Raw genomic sequence first — 21,412 nt, 5'->3', positions numbered from 1 at the left:
TTTTCTTGTTTGTTGTTCACATGGCTTAGTGACTCCCTGGCAAACAAAACCAGCCCATCGAGATGATGGTGGAACTTTCCCTTGCTCATAAGAGACGTTTATGAAGTCTTAAGAAATCTAAAGGTTTATTTTTCGAATATCAAAATAACATCCACACAGCAGTGCTTTTATAACTTGAAAACGTCCCAAGCCTTTAGGACAGTCTAAATGTTCTTCTCTTAATATGTGAAAACAAGGTCTTTTTTCAGTAAAAGGAGGAGGGGAGTATGTCATGTAAGAGACACTCGGTGAAGCTGCCAGGTGCCTTCTTAGAGGTGAACATGGACTTCCACTCGAGGCCGCAGGAGAAGTAAGCTGGAATGAATCTCCTTTCACTATATTTTGGATGACCGCTTTCCATCTACTTTCTTCAGGAGAACCCATAAGTAGCGAACACTTGCATAGAGCTGTCAACGTGAATGATGAAGATCTGTTGGTGCGCATACTGCAAGGAGGGTGAGAGGACTCTGCCTTTTACAAATTTAGATCTTTTAAAATTCACAGCAGTGCTTAGAAGCTGGCTCCAAAATCGATCTCAGATGACTGGTGTGAGTTCAGTCTGGTTCTTAAGGACGACCATAGAAAGCCCCACATAAATGGCATTATTTAATGAACATTGAAGACAGAAATGCCAAGTCTGGGTGTCGCATTTTCTTCCCAGAAATAACTTCTGATTCTTGCTTATATGCCATAGCATTTGGGCAAATTTCATCCCTAACTGCCCATGTCTAATTCCTGATGAAATTAAGCAATCACTCAATCAGCTGTTTCTAATTCAGATGACTGGTAAAACCCTAGAGGGGAAATGGTGACCATGAATGCCACAGATGGGCTATCTGCAGCTGCTTCCCAAATGAAAAGGGGGTGATGTTACCCAGACCCTTTTTGAATTGATAGTTTTGAGCATCTTAGAAGATGGGGCTTCCCTTGTGGCTCAGCTGGTAAAGAATCTGCCTGCAATGTGGGAGACCTGGGTTTGATCCCTGTTGGGAAGATCCCCTGGAGAAGGGAGCCACTACCCACGCCAGTGTTCTGGCCTGGAGAATTCCATGGACTGTACAGTCCATGGGGTCACAAAGAGTTGGACACGAATGAGCAACTTTCACTTAGAAGACAGGTCATCTCTGAATTGAGGCTCTGTAAGCTGGAGAAGAGAAGGTTCCTGCAAAAAGCCACAGCTTCCAAGCTGCTATTTAAGAGCTTGGCTTTTTTCTCTGAGCAGCAGAGCTTCATGCCCAGTAGGTGAGACGGGATCAAGGGAGAACTGTGGCTCTCCCTTGTTCCAGGCTCGTGTGGCGGGTGGAGCTGAGAGCCTGCAGCGCAGACACTGTGTCCTCTCCATAGTTGAGGGGGGCCTGCTCTTGGTGGAGGATTTTATCGAATTGCATAATGGTTCTGCATTGGAGAAAATGGCCTATTTCAAGTGAAATTACAGAAATTTCCTCCTCTTTCCTTGTGAATTTGGATCCTTTAACGTATTAGGCAGGGCAATCTAAGACAACAACAACTTAATGGCCCGGGAGGAAATGGAATTTTCGGGAAAATGAACCATTCTAACCACCTGTGCTCTGCAAGAGGCGTCAGCTGTGAATCCACAGGAAGTGGTGCAGGCGCGTTAATCTCTTTCTCCTCTGTGTTTTTCCCCAAGCAACGTGAAGGTTGATGTTCCCAATAAATTTGGCTTCACCGCCCTGATGGTCGCTGCCCAGAGAGGATACACCAGGTATGGTCCTTATCTCCTCATCCCTTAGCAAAGGGTGGAGCCCCTTGTTTGGGAGGGGAAGGGCTGTGGGGATTCTCTTTCCGAAACTGTGCCACATGTGGGCTGAACACCAACTCAGTGGCTCTTATCATAACACCAGACAACACGCAGGGGAGGACCTAATGTATAATCTCATGGTAAAGAAGAGAGGTAGCCATTTCAATGATATTTTTGCAAGGTATTTTATATGTCCTGGGGAAACTGGTTATTGGAATGTTAATTTCCTCATAAAGAAAAGGGGAGGGCTATTCATTCTGGAAAACAAACTTGTCTGATAGGTTGCTCAGATAAAATTTCCGTGGACACACTCCATTTTCTCTACTCTTAACAGAGATAAGCATAAATAATATTTTCCCATCATATTTATATTTTAACTACTAAAATGCCATTTTGAAAGAAATAGAACATGGATTTCCATTTATGCTACCATTTGAAAACATTTCAAATGGCCGTTAAAGTGACAATGAGTTAGTTTGATAGTTTGATAGTCTGGTTTGTTTCATATGGTGAAGTTTTTTGTTTTCAATGAATAATTCACATAAAGGGCAAAAACTTTTTTTTTGGTGTGGAGAGGTGGTTTCCCAGTTTAATAATACCTGGTCTTTAAAGCCAGCTGCCTCTGAAGATGGAGGAGAGTGTGTTGATAGGTCTTAAATAGTTGTTCATTTTTCCTGAGTTATCATGGGTTCTTGCTCATCAAAACTGCTTATCCAGCAATACTGAAATTTGTTTTGTTTAGGCTTGTGAAAATCCTCATTTCTCACGGCACAGATGTGAATTTGCAGAATGGAAGTGGCAAGGACAGGTAGGTGTGGGCCCTGCCCTAAGTGGTCGCCATGCTTTGTGTTATTCGGCTTACTCCCAGAGGGCTTTTGACTTAACCCCAGTATTTTCTTGTTTCTCTTGACAGTACTGAGACGTGATAGGTTCCCAAAGGAATGATGGTGACTCAAAAGCTGGCTTGTTCATTTGTTACTTATTGTTAACATTCAACAGGGTAATTCTGGGGATATCTATTATAATGCGCCTTCCCTCCTTAGCTCAGAGCCCAGCACACTCTCTGCGTTCAGTAAATGATGGATGTTGAAATGGTTATCTCCAGCTGTGTGCTGGGCATTTGGCTGTAAGTGCCTGTGACACTTGGCACCTCCCTAAGGGCTCTCACTGCATTTTGCCTGACTCTGTTAACTGAAAGTCTTAGGTGCCTCTAGAGTGAGGAACAATCATGACAATTCAACTAGAGAACAACCTCCCTGAGGTGGAAGGACTGAGTGCATCACAGGAGAAGTTTATGAAAAGAACATGATACTCACAAACTTGTTCTTATAATGATGTGAAAATTTTTTAGAAAGACTTAAAATTAATCATCAAGCTAGTGGTTGCTTAGTTAATTAATTCAAATCAACCGATAGCTATTGAATGACCATCACATGCCAGGCTTCACCATGCTTGGCACTTGGGTAGAACAGTGAACAAAATGCAAAGCCTTTGCTCAGGAGCTTGTAGTCATGTGATAGATGCAGAGTAAAGGTATCTGCATTGCGAATCGGTTTGTAAAGAGTAGCTAGAAGACCCTGATCATGCCTGGTTGGCCATGAAGAGAACATCAATTTCCAAAATCAGAAAGCCTGCCTACTGTGCCCTCTGGATATAGTGCAGCAACAGATTTTAGTAACATTGAAACAATCACTTACACACTTAAACAGTAGTGTTTCAAGTAACTCTTAGGTAATTTTGGAACTGAACCACAATGGTGTGTGGTCACTCACCTAGAATCAGACATCCTGGCATGTGAGGAAAAATGATAGTGCCTCAAAAAGGAAAAAGAAAAGAAAAGGCTGAGAGATACCAAACAACAACAAAAAAAATTAAAAAATATAAATTAATTAAAAAATAAAAATTGCTGAGAAATAAAATGGACCAATTTCTCTTAAATCTCAGAAGAAAAAATTAGAAATCTGAAATGACTCAGAACAGAGAAAATTGAAACATGAAAAGAAATTGGTACGCTTGTGTCTAAAATAGATTTGATCGAATCATTGAAACGGGTACTCATTTTTTTTTTAGAGAAAATTTAAAACCATTAAAATCAACCCAATAAGCAGAACATCTGAAATAGCCCATATCCATACAGTAAACTGGAAAATGTATTAAAAAGCTTACCCCCCAAACAGGTTCTGTGGTTTGTCTGTTCTAATGAGTTTGTTCAGATTTTCTAGGTACTGATAGTGACCTTGAACTTCTCCAGAGCAGAGAGAAGTTGGGGAGCTACAGAGGATAGCCTTATTGCTAAAATCTGGTAGAAAGAAAGCAATTCGCATGTCTTTATGTGAAGACATTTATGTGTCTTTTCCATCCCAACTAAGGGGCTCATGTAGGAGGGTAAAGTTGTCTTGATTAGGAAATTTCTTAATATAATACTTCTCATAAGTAGACTAAAGGTGAACCCTGTGTGTGCGCGTGTGAACTAATCCTCTCTTTTTGTACTTAAATTTTTTTTTTTTTAGCAATGACTTTTTGAGGAGATGGGATCAACTATCTTAGAGGATGCCCTATGCTTGTGATCTGCTCAACTGTCTCCTAGGTGTGAAGGAGGCATTTAACTTGTTTGTTATTCCTAATAAAGTTAAAATTAGGTTTAACAGATTGATTTGATTCAGGTTAACATCTTTAGCAAGAGCACCTCAGGGCCGGTGTTGTGACTTCCGTTTTCAGGGTTGTGATGCAGGTTGGATATTCTAGTTCCGATCCTTTGGTTAGGGTATAACAGCTTAATCCTTCTTTTGTAAAGGTAATAGTTTCCTATCACAATTAGAAAGTAATCTATGTTCTAGGAATTCAGTACATGTGAATATCCTATTCTCCATTAACCTTTCATACAAAAATTTTAGCATCCACCGTGATCCTTGCCTAAATCACTGTTTAACTGGGACTTGCCGAAAAGTGATTTTCTAATTCCATGATTCCTCCCATATTTATTTTGCTGGTGGTCTTCTTTTAACAAGAGCTTTCCCTCACCAACTGAGGATGGACTCATTTTATTCTATAAACACAACACAAATGTTTATTTTAAGCACAATAAAATGTTTATTTTTCTTTTAAGTGTCAATATTTAGAGGAAGGATTTCATTTAATGGTTATCTCTAATAGAGCCCAGGGAGATTTTTTTCTTTCCTTTGCCTCTGTTGACTATCACCATGGACTGGTAGGTATATTTCATATCTGACATTTTACTCATTTGCAGTGATTATTCATTGTTTGGAGGTTTAATTCACATGCCATAAAATTAATTTTGCTAAAATGTACAACTCAGCCTTTAAAAATATATTAACAGAGTTGTGCAACCACCATTATTCTATAACTCTAGAGGATTTCCATCAGTCCAGAAGGAAGCTCTGAATTCATTACAGTCACACTCCATTTCCTCTCCCTCCAGCCCTGGAAACCACTAATCTGTCTCTATGGACTTGTCTATTCTGGACATTTAATATGAGTGAACTAATACACCACATGGCCTTTTGTGTCTGGTTGCCTTTATTTTGCATACTGTTTTAGGGGGCACCTACCTTGTAGCCTGTTTCAGTACTTCATTTCCTTTTTACGGCTGAATTCTATTGAATGGATGTACCACAGTCGATTTATTAGTTGATAGACACATACATGTTATGTGAATACTTTTCTTGACTTTTCCACCCAAATTAGGATTTCTCTCTTAGGTTTAAACCAGGGAGGATACATATGGACCTGAGTGTGGTAACTGCACTTAACAGCCAAATGTTTCTTCTGCCGTGTGTTGCAGTCTGATGCTTGCATGCTATGCAGGACACCTGGATGTTGTGAAATATCTCCGAAGACATGGTGCTTCCTGGGACACCAGAGACCTGGGAGGCTGTACGGCTCTGCACTGGGCTGCAGACGGAGGCCACTGCAACGTGATTGAGTGGATGATAGGGGACGGCTGTGAGGTGTGGGGCCCGCCTCATCAACTGCACACGTGGAGGGAGGAACCTAGATGCTGTTCCACAGGTTCAGGGGAAGCAGGGCCTCCTGTGGATGCCTTTGATTAGCTGAACCAAGCAACACTGGAGGAAGTTCTCTGACTTATGAGCAAGAAGGTTCCTGAAGCCTTGGGACCAAAAAGATCTTTATAGGATCTCAACGATAGTGAGGCTTCAAGGTTGTCATGGAGGTTCAACTTGTGTGGGGGAAAAGGAAACTGCTGAATGAACCCAAAGCTGGACCTGATGTTGCTTCTACTTTGTTTATTCTTTTGTTCCTTTCCTCATTTATCTCTTCTTTCCATCTGCCAGCAAAGCTTGGTTGTGTCTTGACCACACACCAGATACTGTCACAGGTGCTGGACACACCGAGACGTTCAGAACTCTTACGGTCACAGTGCAGCTTACTGCTTTTAGAATTAGATCATTTTTTATTCTTTGCTTTAAGATGAATCATTACAGAAAATTTCCAAAGAGCAAACTATATCAAAAAGAGAGCATTCCAGCTCTTGTGTCTTTGCTTCGAAGCAGGTGTTGCTCCTGGTTTCAAGTCATCAGGAAGTACAAGTCTACATTGGCAAATAGAATTAGAGTTGTTTGGACATCTGTAGATACTTTGAAGTTGGGCAAATGGAATTAGCTCAATTACGGTAACTGCTGATAACTTTCAAAACTTCAGTTCAAGACTTCAAAGAAGTTAAATAAAGATTGTAGGGCATGGCAATAAGGAAAGATGGACAAAATGCTGTCCTAATGGTGAGTGCCAGATGGCACAGGGTTTTCAGAAGTTAAACTGATGACCTGGAAAGTAAACTTGGAAGTAGGAGAGTTAGGTCTCCTGGAAGATGCCTGTAGATTTGCTCAGTTTGTCTCTTGAGAGTGACTGAGGGCAAGCAAGACTTAAGCTGTGGGATCTCACTGGTTATAGAGTGCTGGAGAGAGGGCCCCTTGAAGGAAAAATACCTCAGTCATTAACGTAAATCCCTTTATTACATTTCTTGTTTTCTTTGTTTTAGAAATGTGCACAGAGGGTCCAAAGGGTCAGCCTGTGGCCTTGGTGGTTAGGGCTGGCCCACATCTGCCTTGGGCGGTAGTGACAGGCACGTTCCTCTTGTTTGGTTTATGACGAGTTCTGCTCATGCTTTGGACCCAGTGAGAATCTGTAGTTGAAAACGATGGTTGACCTTTGCTGAAAGAAGGGCAGGTCTCTGCCACCGACATTTAAATACTGGAATTTTGGAAGTGTAGGCTCTCTGTGCTTCAGTTATGGACACACTCATTTGGGGTGAATACCATCTTTTTTAAATGCGTCCATTGAAGATTTCTGTGTGGCCAGCAAGTGGCACGTAGATGATCTCAGCACAATGGAGGGATGGGCCTGGGAACAAATCCATCACCACCCATCTTCTTGAATCGAATGATCTGTACTGAGTGTGACTTACTTCCATGGGGAACCATTTCTACATTTAATGAGCCACGTGACCTCAGGAAGGCCATCTGACTTTTCTGAGGTTTGGTTTAAACATGTGTAAACCAGGAATAAAAATAGCTACCCCTGTTTCATCTTCAGGACCCAAAGAGAAAATGTGCATGAGAGTGCCCTGAAAATGTATACAGCACCCTATAATTGCAGGCAATTATTTTATTATTATTTAACCATAACAGAGCTTGCTGCCCAGAAAGGTTATTTGTTATTTGCAGGGGGAAGAGCTGCAAATCTTAACGGTGTTGCAGAGGGTAATCTCAAACATACAAATCACCTGCAGGGTCTTAAAGCTCTTCCAGCAGGTCCTTGTTTGTTATTCTGGTCTGATGTTTTACTGAAGCTGTAGATTTCTTTGAGTAATTCTTCTGTAACAGAATCAGGTGTGTGTGTGTGTGAGTGTGTGTGCATCCAGGTATCCATCTGTGTGCACATGTGTATGTTTCCTTCAGTATCATGCCTCATGGATTGATGAAGTCTTTATGGAATTGAAGGAGACAACATTTGCATTCCCTTATTTTAAAATGTCTTTTAAAACACAAAATTGCGAGATGTTGGTATAGGTTAGGCTATTGGGAAATGGCCCATCTTGTTAGCAGGCAAGCTCTTGTTTTGGACAAGGCATTAGGTTGGCTAATTTTTCAGGCTGGACTTCATGTCAGAGATCCGGTTGCTTTGTATTTACTTGTAATTCTTCTGCTTAAAATTAATACCTATTGGTAAATATCAGGGTGGGTGTTTATATTCCTGTCTTGTTCCAGAAGGGACTTAACGTTGCTTACAAAGATACTTAAAAAAAGAAGCAGAAACTATAAAAACAGGAGAGGAAAGTTAGGCAGGAGAAAATAAGGCAGATCATATGGGGCCAAGGAGAAGAGGATTATGTTCCTTTTTCTATCCCATCTTCTTTCCCTTTGAATGCTGTGTAAATGAAGATGCTCATGGGTGGTGAGAGGCATCTTGGGGCCTGTCTGCATCCTTTAAAGTGGCCCAAACACAGATGCTCACTGAGTAAATGTGAACAAAGTCAGTACAGTCCAGCTGATTATCACTAGGTCTAGAAAGACTGCTATCTAAATCGGGGGAATTTGGGCAAGTAGACATTGCTTTATAAGCTTCCCACAAGTGATGTGCAGAACAAGAAAGTGGGCTGAGAGCCACTCACCCTGTGGCTCCGCAGGTGGACGCTGTGGATGCTGGTTCCAGGTGGACCCCACTCATGAGAGTCTCTGCAGTCTCGGGGAACCAGGAGGTTGCCTCTCTGCTGATTGACGCAGGCGCAGACGTGAATGTGAAGGACAAAGACGGGAAGACCCCTCTGATGGTACGACTTGCTCCGTGTAGCGCCTGGCTTGATGTGTGGGATTAAGGTCACAGCTGCCCCGTAAGAGCCCTTCTTTTGAGCTCAGCTGCATAAAAGCACCAGGTTTGGGTGGTGTATGATTCCCCACTGGTCTGTGGATTAAGGCATGGTGATGTCATCGTGGCATTTTTCTGGGGGGAGCCCAGTCTGGTATCTTTGTAGTCTTTTTACAAGTATTTCTTGAAGCATTGCCAACTCCAGTCTCTGGGGCCATTTTGGGATGGGAACAAAGGAGTGCTGTTCTCTGTCTGGGTTTGGCCTCGGCTGTGTTGTCTCACATGGAGGAAAGCAGATTTCCTTTCCATTTCCCTTGTGTTTGCCGGCGCTGTGCAGTGGGGTCCACACGCCCATCCTGCAAAGCCCCGCTGGCCCCTGTCGGCTCTGCCTCTGGAGGGTGTTGCTGGTGGATGTCCTGGACCCGCCTGCACCGAGATCCCCTTCCTGCTCACACCCCACTGTTGACCTGTTTTCTAGGTGGCTGTGCTGAATAACCACGAAGAATTAGTCCAGTTACTTCTTGACAGAGGGGCAGATGCAAGTGTGAAAAATGAGGTATGTGACTCCATCTCCATCTCAAGATTTTCCTGGAGGGCAGGAGGGAACAGAGGCACGAAAGAATTTTTTTTTTCTTGTTTTGTCTTTCAGTTTGGCAAAGGTGTCCTCGAAATGGCCAGAGTTTTCGACAGACAGGTTGGGATGTTGTTGCTGCCCATTGAGGCTAATTTTGTAGCATTTAAAAAAAAAATTAAAAAACCCCAACTCTTGGATGACATGCACCTGTTTTTGTGTATCTAGAATGTCCTCTCCTTATTAGAAGAAAGGAAAAGAAAGCAAATGCTGAAGAAGTCGTCTGTTCGCTGACCAGGGAACCTCTTACTTCCTCTCAAAGCCCAGTGAAACAAACCAAAGCGGGACTTGAACTGGAAAGAAGAAATTCTGTGTCTCTGAGGGCTATACATTTAATTACTTATTTAGTTGAAGATTCACAGTGACTTTTGTAACATACAACTGTTCCCACTTTGAAATACACCTTTTTACCTAAATGTGCGTGGCGGTGGTGTTGTCACTGGGCATCTGCAGGATGAGGATGTTTTCCTGAACTTGGAGTTACATGCGAAACAAAATATTTAGGTCCCAGAGATGGAGATGCATAGCAACATACCGGTCTCCCTCTTCCCGCTCCCATCCTCCAAGCTGTCTGCCCTCCGAGCCACCCCTGGAGCCGGTGGAAATTCCCGCCCCCCATGTGTTCTCAGTTCTGTCCTTCCCTCCCAACCTAAGGCCTTGCAGCCGTGTTGCCAGGTGATGCTCCCTCCTGGAGGGACGCTCCTCCAGAAAGCCTAGGAGGCCATGAGCAGAGTTTTCTGCTCAGCTCTTGGCCTCACATCAAAGCGCGAGATACATATTTCAAGACTCCGCTTCTGCTGTTAGAGGAGTCTGTTTAGAACAGTCCGGTCTGAGGCTCTGTTTGCATAGACTCAGGCCCTGATGATGAAAGACCTGGCCTGCTGGCAGCTTTGCCAATGAGGAGTTTTATTTCACTGAGTCCTTAGAGCAGAAAGGGTTTTGATGCTGATCGCTCAGATCCGACACAAACAGGAATGGACAGGTCTGCCGCTTGGGGACTCAGACACAAAAGTGTTGGTGCTTGAACTCAGTGGACACACTTAAAATCGGCAAAGAAGGGAGCTAGCTGACCACATGCATTTTGTGTCTTCAGAGAGACGAGCTAGTTAACTCGGCCCCGAGAGAAGACAGGCTACAGAGGTCTGCCCAGGACAGCAATCTTCTCTGCAGGGAAAGACCAACTTACAGGTAATAAAAGTGCCGAAACTTTAGGGGAAGGGCATGGGGCAAAAGCACACAATCAATTTTATTGATGTTGGCAATTTTCCGCTTCATTCCATACTATTTATAGAATGGGCTTCCCTGGTGGCTCGGTGGTGCAGAATCTGCCCGCAGTGTAGGAGATGTGGGTTTGATCCCTGGGTTGGGAAGATCCCCTGGAGGAGGGCATGGCAGCCCACTCTGGTATTCTTGCCTGAAGAATCCCATGAACCGTGGGGCTCATGCAGTCCTCTTCTTAGCTGTTTCACTACGTTCTACCTTTTGTACAAATGCTTACTCCTCTAGATTCGCTAGATTTAAAAAATCCCTCTAGAAATCAGAGCATTATCACAGGTCTCCAAGGCTCCTTTCCCCTGTCGTAATCAATGTTGACATTCACCTCAACTTCATTTCTCCGTCTGTTGTAGATGATATTAATGAGCTCTGGAAAGAGGGCATGCCCCTTCTTGTGGGCCTCAAGCTTGGCCACATAATGGGGCTGACTCTGGTCAATGAAATGTGCATGGAAATAGATGCTGCCTGTCTGAGTGGGAGCTTTAAGAACCTCCGGTCCCTTTTCCCTCTGTCACAAGACCAGCCATGACTTTGACAGAGGCTGCTCCACAGGCCAGGGTCCCGATACCAGAGCCTAAGCTCACCCAGAACGGACATGATGTGAGTGAGAAATAGTCCTTTTGTGTTGCGAGTCACTGAAATTGAAGAGTGGCTTGTCACTGAAGTGTAACCTAGCCCAAAATGACTGCCTGGAAGGTCCTAGCATAGATCTGTGAATCACATTTTCCACTGAAGCACCTCTCAAGTCCTGTGGTTTCCAGTCTTACTTGACTCACACTTTCTTCCTTCCTTTCCTTCTCTCCTTGTCTTGCCTTTCCTTTAAATTCAGACTTTAAAATTCAGGAATGGGCATTGAATTTATCAAATATTTTTTTTAGCATCTCTGCCAATCATATTTCCCAACATGCTATCGATTTGCTGACTTGGATTACTAGATTTTAAAATACTGAGCCATCCTTATATCCCTGAGATGATCTCATCGGGCTCAGTGGGCTTGGGTTCTATGTGCTCATGTGCTGTGTGTTCACTTTTTAATCTTTCTCCTGAGTGAGACTAGATGGAGGCTTATCTTGTGTTTTTAATTTTTCCCAAGGAAGCAACCCATGCTGTTATTAGTTTCATTTTCCCCAATTAATTTATACTTTTCATTTCTGAACTGGAATTCCCTCTGGACTGAACACCCCAGGAAAGGCCATGAGCAGTGGATCATCAAAAGCATCGCAGGCGGGCGCCTGGAATTCAGGGAGTCTGAGAAACGCGGCTGTAGACTGTGCTGTCACGGTTGGTCTCATTCGCTGTTTGCTACATAATCTGCTGTTCACCTTTGACTGAAGAATCAGTGCATTTCTAGGACATAGTTTTTCTACCTTCGGTGCATTATAATCGTCAGCATTTGAACCTTTTAGATCTGAGTTTTACTTCATGCATTAATGTACAAAATTATATAATTTTTCCAGAGGCATTTTGAAAGGTGCATGCACATTCTGTGTGTTTGAAGTATCCTATTTGACATATATATATATATATATATATATACACACACATACATATATCAATTGATTTACATTATTAGCTATGTCTGAGGCCTTCTATGTACATACTTTGTTACTTGCTTTCTCATGGGTGGAAGCTGGGAAAAATAAGGACCCTTGTTATCATCCTGTAAATTTGATTTCTTAATGAAGTTCTTTATGAAATCAGAGGCTATTAAAAAAAATTGTAATAGATTTCCATTTGCACTTAGATTTTTACTCTTCTGTGTAAATATTTCTAGTCCTGCTTTCTTTCTTTCTGAATTTATCTCTTCTATAAATGAGGTGAGCTTTAAAACTTTATTTTGATAAGTTGTATATCACATTGTTTAGAAAAGCTATTAGGTCTCCCCCACCTCTAGTATGGGCTTCCCCGGTAGCTCCGCTGGTAACTGAACTAGCCTGGAGAAAGGATAGGCTACGTACTTCAGTATTCTCGGGCTTCCCTGGTTGTTCAGATGGTAAAGAATCTGCCTGCAATGCAGGAGGCCTGGGTTCGATCCTTCGGTTGGGAAGATCCCCTGGAGATAGGGCATGGCATCCCACTCCAGTATTCTGGCCTGGAGAATCCCCGTGGACAGGGGAGCCTGGTGGGCTATAGTCCATGGGGTCGAAAAGAGTCAGACACACCTGAGCGACTGCGCACAGCACAGCACACCCCTAGTGTACGTGTGAAAAGGCATACAGACATCTTCCCTCCTCATCCCACCCCCTGATGGTCTCATGTGGATTGCAGCACTCATCTCCTGACCCTCCAGCTCACCACCCTTCTTAAGGTTCTTGCTGTTTAGTTGCTAAGTCGTGTCTGACTCATTTTCGACACCACGGACTGTAATCCACCAGGCTCCTCTGTCTGTGGGATTTCCCAGGCAAGAATACTGGAGCAGGTTGCCATACCATTCTCCAAGGGGTCTTCCCGACCCTGGGATTGAACCCAGGGTCTCCTGCGCTGACAGGCAGATTCTTTACTGCTGAGCCACCAGGGATGCCCCTGTTAGATTCTTATGCATCTCGTGCATCTATACATGGATGAGAATACAGATACCTTCTCCAACTTGAGAGCTCCCCCGCCCCTACTTTGGTAAAAATCTCAGTAATGAATGGGACACCTCTTTATATTGACCTGTATACCATTTATTGGATATAATATTCGTAACAATGACTTTTTTCTATGGAAATAGCAAGTTGTGTTACCTGTAGACCCCCCGATATGAGAAACGTGTACAAAGGTAACAGACTGTAACATAAAAAGGTAAGTGAAAAAAAAAATTAGCAAACCAAAGCGTGATACATGGACAAAGCACTATAAAAATGAAGGTACTGGTTTAGTAGCTGTGACTTTGTACTGTGCTGAATGGCCTGTAGCCAGGTTTTAGAGAGTTCTGTGCCATACATGTTCAAACAGTGCACTTTCCTTCAAACCTCCCCACTTGCCCTGACAGAGGGTACATAAGAGCAGCGAACTCTGATGTTGCTCACTCTCCATGGACTCTGAAGGGATTTTCTCTTTCTAGTTCGATGTATTTTTTTTTTTTTCTCTATCACTGTCTTTCCCACTTAAGTATTTGCTTATAGGCCATAAACATAGGTATCAGTCCACTTCTTTGCAAAACTAAAATGATCACATGAGATTTTTTCCTTTTGTCTGGATTTAAAATGTGCTAAATTGAGGACTAAAAAAATCTCATGGAAGGAGTATCACAGGTAATGACTTCTGAAGAGGATGTGGAAAAATCAGGGTTGGTTACAGAGTACTGAAAATTCCTTTGTGTATTAAATCTTCCGGCTATCACGAGCGACTGCTGGCTGTTACGACAGTTTTGTACGCGGGGTTTCTCCTCCTGGTGCCTCATGGGTCAGGCTCTTACTGGCTGGGCTCTGCCACTGGTGTCCTCAAAGAAAAGAGGGGGTTTGCTTCATGAAACGCAGAGAGACAGTCCATACCCGTGCAGGTCAGTGGCTTCTGGAAGCATCGCTGCACAGAAACGGTTCTCAGCCTTTTCTTTAGCTTGTTGTTACGCATATGACCATCAGAGTTTTCAAACAGGTTTAAAAGAAAGAGGTGGAGAGTGAGTCGAGAGACGTTCGGTCATCACAGGCGAACTGAGTTCCTATGGCCAACTCTCCCTTGTAATTAGAGTAAGTCTTTAGGTGGGAGGTGCCTGGCCGGAGGGTAGATGCTTCTGTATTCCCTGCTGGGGTGGCGGGTGTGGGGAGCAGGGAGTGGGCAGGGTTGCTTCCAGCTGTGGCCCTGGAGAAGGCCGGGTTTTGGGTGGACTTGCGGGGCAGCCACCAAACTGCAGAGATGTGTCAGAGACTGGATTAGGGCTGGGGAAGGAACTTGGGTCTGATGATCGGGAGAGATGCTAGCTGAGGCCACCTGTGTCCAGATGTGTTCACCGCCCTCTCTCTCGAGTCCTGGGGAGATGAGGTGGCACGCCTCAGGCTCCCGCCAACCAGCCATCATGTGGGGCGGATCCACAGCCTGAATCCCCCTTGGGGGCCAGCACTGGCCCTGGAGAGACTTCTGGGTGTGACGTTTACCTGGGTGACTTGTGTTTGCTTGGGGTCCTAACAATGAAGAAGGGTCTCCAGGCTGAGTCTGCCCTCCCTGGGGCTTCCTGCTCCCCAAACACCCTGGGGAGCCCTCCAGGGCAAGAGTCTTAAAAGAAATAAGCCTCACACCGAGAGCCTGGTAGGGGGATCAGGCTGTCGCCCAGGTATGGCGCCCTCCCGGTCACTGGGGTCTCAGTGGCTCAGAATGCTTGTAAACAGCAGTTGAGAGATGGCAGGAAGACGCTCGAGCATTCGAGTTGGCCCAGTACCAGCCTCTGTTTAGCACCACGGGACATCACAGTCTCGTAGGAAGAGTCTGCCACAGAGCAGGGTCTGAGCTGTTTTTCTTTCGGAGGAGATATGGATATGTTGTACGGATTTGCCAGGGAACAATGGCCTCTGGTTTCAGCCTGAGAATTCCTAATAAAGTTAAGAAGGCATAAAAAGAGTCCCCTCTGAGACTAGTTGGGAGTACTTATCCTCGTGTAGTTTAATTTGTCGCTCTTGTGGTCTCTGTGATGTCACCCCACATGTGGAAGCTGGAAAGTTCGCACGGGGAAGGGCAGTCTCTGGATGCACAGTTTGACAATGGAAAATGTTATGCACCGTTTCTCTCGGTTGCTACACATCTGAGTCCATGTGTCAGGAAAAGCACACTGTTACACAAAATTTCAGGAAATCACCTTTTCAGTAGAACGCCTGGAAGGTTAGCCATGTAGTTCCCAGTCAAGTGGGGTCATATAACCTGCACCTCTAGTAAGACGGAAGGAGAGTGACGACCCCTAGGGGCCGACTCTGCGTCGAGGCGTGCGGACTCTCAGCCAAGGCCATCTAAACCCACATTAACTCTAGTATTCATGCCCATACAATCTTAAAAAAATATTAAAAATAGATGGTCATTGAAATATAAGTATTCATTTTCATTTCTATCATCTAGGAGGATATAAAAAGGGGGAGAAATACCTCTTACCCTCCCCCAAGCAAACTGGCTCTTGGTTCCTAAGTTATATTAAAATGAAAGTTATTGCTGAATATGCTTCATTTGCTAAATACTGCATATGGAAGTACTGTTCCTTGAATAACATTCCCTGTGTACTGTACGGGGGTGTCAGGTTTAAATATGTTCTTTTCCAGAAATGAACTGCACGGCTCTATAAAAGCACTTAGTATGTAGAGAGAAAAATGTGTCATCAGCCGTGGCCGAGTGGCCAGTGATGATGACATGTAGGATCACAGCGTTAACCTCTTTTAATACCAAACTATTCCTGGTTCTCTGAAATAGAAGCACAGGAATTCTAGTTAAGGACAGACGAGAAAAGTTCACACCCTCTTCCCTGCCCCAGCAGAAGGGGCTGCAGTGCCAGATCCAAGGATTTGGGTGTCTATAAAAATAATACCCACCTAATGCACCATAAAAATGCTGTAAACTTCCCCATAGAATATGTTTTTGGCCTTAATACAATTACCAGATATAATGCTAGTTACAGTAATTCTGTAAATACTCATCAGCAGTAATATTTTCTAACATGGCTTTATAGTTTTAAGAAACTAATAATTGCATAATGAACAAATTGCATGCTATAAGAGTTGGAATGTATTAGAGTCGCGTTCCCTTTGTGTGTGTGTGACATGGATTTATTGAGTTTATCCATGATCCTGAATGCTATGTTGCCTAGATACGGTGGGAACTCAGGGAGAGCTAAATGCACTCTTGTTTTCCTGAAGGCAAACCAAGATTCTTGGTACGTTTTGTCTTTCTGCTTCAAGGCATGGAAAAACCATGGAAATGACCCCAGATGAAGCTCTATCATAAAACAGAGTGGATTATGGAACGGTTGTCAATTGCCTTCTAATGAGAAAACTAGTCGCATAGGACCCCACTAGAAGACAGGCATAATGGCGTGTGACCTTGTCTGAGTAATTTTGTAATTTTCATGCCCTTAGGTACAGGCATCTTCGAGATCTCCTTGTGAAAATGGCTCCCCAGTCTGACATCCGAAGAGTGAAAGGTTGATAAGTCGGCTGCTCAAGACTGCATTTCATGAATATTGAGTGTGAATGTGAGGACTTTGATGCTCAACAGGTAAGTTGTAAAACCTCAAGAAACAGATCCAGGTTTTACGCTAAAAACATCTCTGAAAGATTCCTTCAGCCAAGGTGGGAAAACAAGATGCCCCAAAGAGAACTTACTAGTAACTTAGGGTTCTTTGTCCAACTTATCCTAACAAAGACAGCAGACCTGTCCCAGTGAACACAGCTTTCCATTTGGCTGCAGTTTTTGCAAGCACAGGGATTCTGCCTAATTTTTAATAAGCTGAACCTTGCAATAAAAGGAGATTTTTATCTCCAGAATTGATTCACTAGATCTGGTTACGGGTTCACATCTGAAAATAGTTATGCTCCTGTGGAAAGCCTCATCTGTCTGTCGGAACACAGTATCATTGTGTTACAGTCAAGAACACAAGGTGGTAATTTGTTCAGCTCCAAACAGCACAGGCAGATGGAGGTTTGCAGGGCTCGGGCAGTAGCTGTCTTGTAGAAACACCACCTTTCCCAATCTAAATAAGGCGCTGATGCCAGCACTCCGCAAAGGGCAGCCAGGAAAAGAAGTTCTTGGTGTTTCTATAAAGCAAACTTCTCGGCCGGCTCTCCAAACGTGCTCATAGCTGGTGAGCTCAAGGTCAAGTGTCTGCCTGGCCTCGTGTTCCAAGTCTTGTCTCCTACAGTGGCCACACCTTAAAATTCCTCTCCAGGATCCAGGCTCTCTCCCGAGCCCCCTGGCCAGAAGCCAGGTCCTTCCCTGCGATCCTGGAGCTTCCAGGGATAACCCTGGTGGGCCAGCCCGTCAGCTGTGACAGTGTCCAGAATATCCCTGGAGGCCCAGCCCAGCCTGGACCTGAAGCCAGGCTCTGGCCTCAGAGCAGGCCTTCTACCTGGGGTCTCTTGTTTGGTGTCTGGTACCAGAACCACCGCCATGGGTAAGCTGGGCAACTGCCCTCTTCATGAAGCCTCCATCAGAAATAACATCCTGTCCAGAATCCCAAAGAACACGATATTTCAAGTTCACTAAACTATTAAAAGCACAACAAGCCTTCCTTCCATGGAAAACTCAGTGATGGGTTTTTTTTCTTTTTTAAAAAAAAGCCTACTACAGCGCACTGCACTGTAAAAGGCATTCTGCATAAATTAATAATTTACAAGTACCTGAGCAAGTAAGTATACAGAGCACCATAGCACAGCACAGCACCGACGGCAGTAGCTCAAAGTTCTTTCAAATCATGGTGTTTGAAAAATTAAAAAATTCTAAAAGTTGGTACAAAAAAAAAACTCCAACTGGAGTTGAGAGATAGTGCAAACTTGTGTCTTCACTGTTGAACAAAGGTGTCGGCTTGCTTCTCACTTAGCATAGGCAATGGGGGCGGGTCTGGGCACGGGATGGGGCTGTTTCGGAGCAGGTCTGCAGGAAGAGAGAGGAGAAAACGACTGTGGTCAGAGGCCCTATCAGCGATTTCTGCCAACCCTAGATGCCCAGGTTGGAGATACCGTTTCCTGTGCTGTGATGGGCTTCCAGGGTCAGATCTCACCTCTGCCCCCCCACCCCACCCCAGGTGCTGGAGACCAACAGCTCTTTCCAGCAGCAGGGGTGGCAGATTCAGAAAGGACCTTGCTGAGGGCCACAGCATCTTCAGCCATTTATGACCCTTTTCAAAGCTGCCCCTCCTGTCCATCCACAAAGTGATTCGAGAAGAATGCCATGAAGCAGAACGGTGCAAGCCACAAGGGTGAATCTCACATGCAACTTTAAATTTTCTAGCAGTTGGATGAAAAAAAAAAAAAGACTAAATAATTTTAGTCATATTTCATTTAACCCACCATGTCCAGAGTAGCAGTATTTCAGTAAGTCAACATAGAGAATGACTGAGATACCTGACATGTTGCAGGTACTGACTGCATAACCCAGGGTCTATCTGCACTGCCCGTGTATCCTGTCTTCCACCAGCCACAGCGTGCCCAGGAGCGACGGTACTGAGGCGGCTGCAAAGGATGGGCAGTGAAGCTGGGCACGTGGGATCCCTCAGAGATGAACAGACAGAGTGTTCTCCTAGGTGGAGACAGAACCAGCTCCCCCTGGTATCATCAACTGGCAGAGGTAAGACAGGCAGCTGCCTGAGATCATTTAAGAGAGGGCCTTCCCCAGAGGATCTAAATAACGTATTTCTCCAAAGAAGTCGCTCAGTTGTGTCTGACTCTTTGCGACCCCATGGACTGTAGCCCACCAGGCTCCTCCGTCCATGGGATTTTCCAGGCAAGAGTACTGAGTGGGTTGCCATTTCCTTCTCCAGTGGATCTTCCCGACCTAGGGATTGAACCTGGGTCTCCTGCATTGCAGGCAGATGCTTTACCTTCTGAGCCACCAGGGAAGCTCACAGAAGGCACACAGATGGCTAAAAAGCCTATGAAAGATGCTCAACATCACTAATCATGAGAGAAATGCAAATCAAAAGGACCATGAGGTACCCCACCTCACACCTGTCAGAATGGCTATCATCAAAAAGTCTAAACCATCTAGAAGGTGGGGAGGGAGGTGAGAGAGAGGTTTAAGAGGAATGGGACATATGTATACCCATCAGGGCTGATTCATGCTGAGGTATGGCAGAAACCAACACAGCATTGTAAAGCAATTATTCTCCAATTAAAAATCAGTAAGTCTGTAAACAATAAAGGCTGGAGAAGGTGTGGAGAAAAGGGAATGCTCCTACACTGTGAGTGGGAATGTAAACTAGGGCAGCCCCTGTAGAACCCAGTATGACGGGCCCTCAGAAAACTGAAGGTAGGATTACCATGTGACCCAGAAATCCCACATCTGGAGATAACATTAATTCAGAAAGATAACACGCGCCCCAGTGTTCATTGCAGCGCTATTTACAATAGCCAAGAAGCAACCTAAATGTCCATCGACATAGGAACGGATAAAGATGTGGTACATATATACAGTGGGATAGTGCTCAAACATAAAGACAGAAAGATAAATATCATTCATATGTGGAATCTAATTTAAAAAATGATATAAATGAACTTATTTACAAAACAGAAGCAGACTCACAGATTTTGAAAATGAACTTAGGGTTTACTCAAGGGATGTGGGTGTGGGGGGATTAATTAGAATTGGTATTAACATATCACTATATATAAAACAGACAACCTGCTGTAGCAAGGACCTACTGTATATGCACAGGGAGCCTGCCTGAATATTCTGTAATGACCTATATAGGAAAAGAATCCAAAAGAGAATGAATATATATATGTATAACTGAGTCACCATGCTGTGTACCTGAAGCTAACACCACACTGTACATCAAGTATACTCTAATAAGAGAAACCTGTACGCAGGCCAGGAAGCAACAGTTAGAACTGGACATGGAACAACAGACTAGTTCCAAATAGGGAAAGGAGTACGTCAAGGCTGTATATGGTCACCCTGCTTATTTAACTTCTATGCAGAGTACATCATGAGAAACGCTGGGCTGGAGGAAGCACAAGCTGAGATCAAGATTGCCGGGAGAAATATCAATAACCTCAGATATGCAGATGACACCACCCTTATGGCAGAAAGTGAAGAAGAACTAAAGAGCCTCTTGATGAAAGTGAAAGAGGAGAGTGAAAAAGTTGGCTTACAGCTCAACATTCAGAAAACTAAGATCATGGCATCTGGTCCCATCACTTCATGGCAGATAGATGGGGAAAAAGTGGAAACAGTGGCTGACTTTATTTTTCTGGGCTCTAAAATCACTGCAGATGGTGATTGCAGCCATGAAATTAAAAGACGCTTACTCCTTGGAAGGAAAGTTATGACCAACCTAGATAGCATATTCAAAAGCAGAGACATTACTTTGCCAACAAAGATCTGTCTAGTCAAGGCTATGGTTTTTCCAGTAGTCATGTATGGATGTGAGAGTTGGACTATAAAGAAGGCTGAGAGCTGAAGAATTGATGCTTTTGAACTGTGGTGTTGGAGAAGACTCTTGAGTCCCTCGGACTGCAAGGAGATCCAACCAGTCTATCCGAAAGGAGACCAGTCCTGGGTGTTCATTGGAAGGACTGATGTTGAAGCTGAAACTCCAATACTTTGGCCACCTGATGTGAAGAACTGACTCACTTGAAAAGACCCTGATGCTGGGAAAGATTGAGGGCAGGAGGAGAAGGGGATGACAGAGGATGGTTGGATGGTGTCACTGACTCAATGGACATGAGTTTGGGTAAACTCTGGGAGTTGGTGATGGACAGGGAGGCCTGGCATGCTGCAGTTCATGGGGTCGCAAAGAGTGGGACACGACTGAGCGACTGAACTGAACTGATACTCTAATAAAATTTTTTTTAAAAAATCACTGCCTCAGGAGAAGAGCAAAAAAAAAAAAAAAGGCCTTTCTATGTGGTATGCATAATTTATATATAATGGAATATTTCTCAGCTATAAAAAAAGAATGAAATATTCTTGCAGCCACACGGATGGACCCAGAGACTATCACATTAAGTGAAGGAAGTCAGAGAAAGGCAAATATCATATGACATCTATCCCTTCCGTGTGGCATCTAAGATATGACACAAATGATCTACAGAACTTGTGGCTTCCAAAGGGGAGGGAAGTGGGGAAGGGACAGATTGGGAATCTGGGATCAGCAGATGCCAACTACCATGTGTAGACTGGATAAGGGGCGAGGTCCTCCCATACAGCACAGGGAACTGTATTCACCATCCTGTGATAAACACTAATGGAAA

General features: G+C 44.1%; 2 protein-coding genes and 1 long non-coding RNA gene across 5 annotated transcripts in view; 2 read left to right on the top strand and 1 right to left on the bottom strand.

Annotated features, from left to right (window-relative positions):
- Nucleotides 1-9,690, top strand: part of FANK1 (fibronectin type III and ankyrin repeat domains 1) — a 107,375-nt gene extending 97,685 nt beyond the window's left edge. For all 3 annotated transcript variants that reach the window (XM_027529322.1, XM_027529321.1, XM_027529323.1), the window contains 8 exons: nucleotides 414-495; nucleotides 1,688-1,762; nucleotides 2,541-2,606; nucleotides 5,601-5,766; nucleotides 8,463-8,606; nucleotides 9,120-9,197; nucleotides 9,291-9,335; nucleotides 9,441-9,690. In XM_027529322.1, the coding sequence (XP_027385123.1) occupies nucleotides 414-495; nucleotides 1,688-1,762; nucleotides 2,541-2,606; nucleotides 5,601-5,766; nucleotides 8,463-8,606; nucleotides 9,120-9,197; nucleotides 9,291-9,335; nucleotides 9,441-9,506 (722 nt within the window). In that variant the 3' untranslated portion in view covers nucleotides 9,507-9,690. The remainder of the gene's footprint in view (nucleotides 1-413; nucleotides 496-1,687; nucleotides 1,763-2,540; nucleotides 2,607-5,600; nucleotides 5,767-8,462; nucleotides 8,607-9,119; nucleotides 9,198-9,290; nucleotides 9,336-9,440) is intronic.
- Nucleotides 9,691-13,191: 3,501 nt separating this feature from the next.
- The window catches only part of ADAM12 (ADAM metallopeptidase domain 12), a 395,901-nt gene continuing 387,680 nt past the window's right edge, over nucleotides 13,192-21,412 (bottom strand). Inside the window, exon 23 of the mRNA XM_027529319.1 lies at nucleotides 13,192-18,092. Coding sequence (XP_027385120.1) covers nucleotides 18,032-18,092 — 61 coding nt within the window. The 3' untranslated portion in view covers nucleotides 13,192-18,031. The remainder of the gene's footprint in view (nucleotides 18,093-21,412) is intronic.
- LOC113884629 lies at nucleotides 16,228-20,243 on the top strand. The gene is made up of 3 exons (XR_003508943.1): nucleotides 16,228-16,718; nucleotides 18,577-18,785; nucleotides 20,138-20,243. It is a non-coding gene; the product is annotated as an uncharacterized LOC113884629 (long non-coding RNA).

This window comes from Bos indicus x Bos taurus, chromosome 26, assembly GCF_003369695.1.
Source record: "Bos indicus x Bos taurus breed Angus x Brahman F1 hybrid chromosome 26, Bos_hybrid_MaternalHap_v2.0, whole genome shotgun sequence".
Taxonomy (NCBI): Eukaryota; Metazoa; Chordata; class Mammalia; order Artiodactyla; family Bovidae; genus Bos; species Bos indicus x Bos taurus.
The sequence above is the reverse complement of the archived record's forward strand: the minus strand, read 5'-3'. Positions and strand labels throughout refer to the sequence as shown.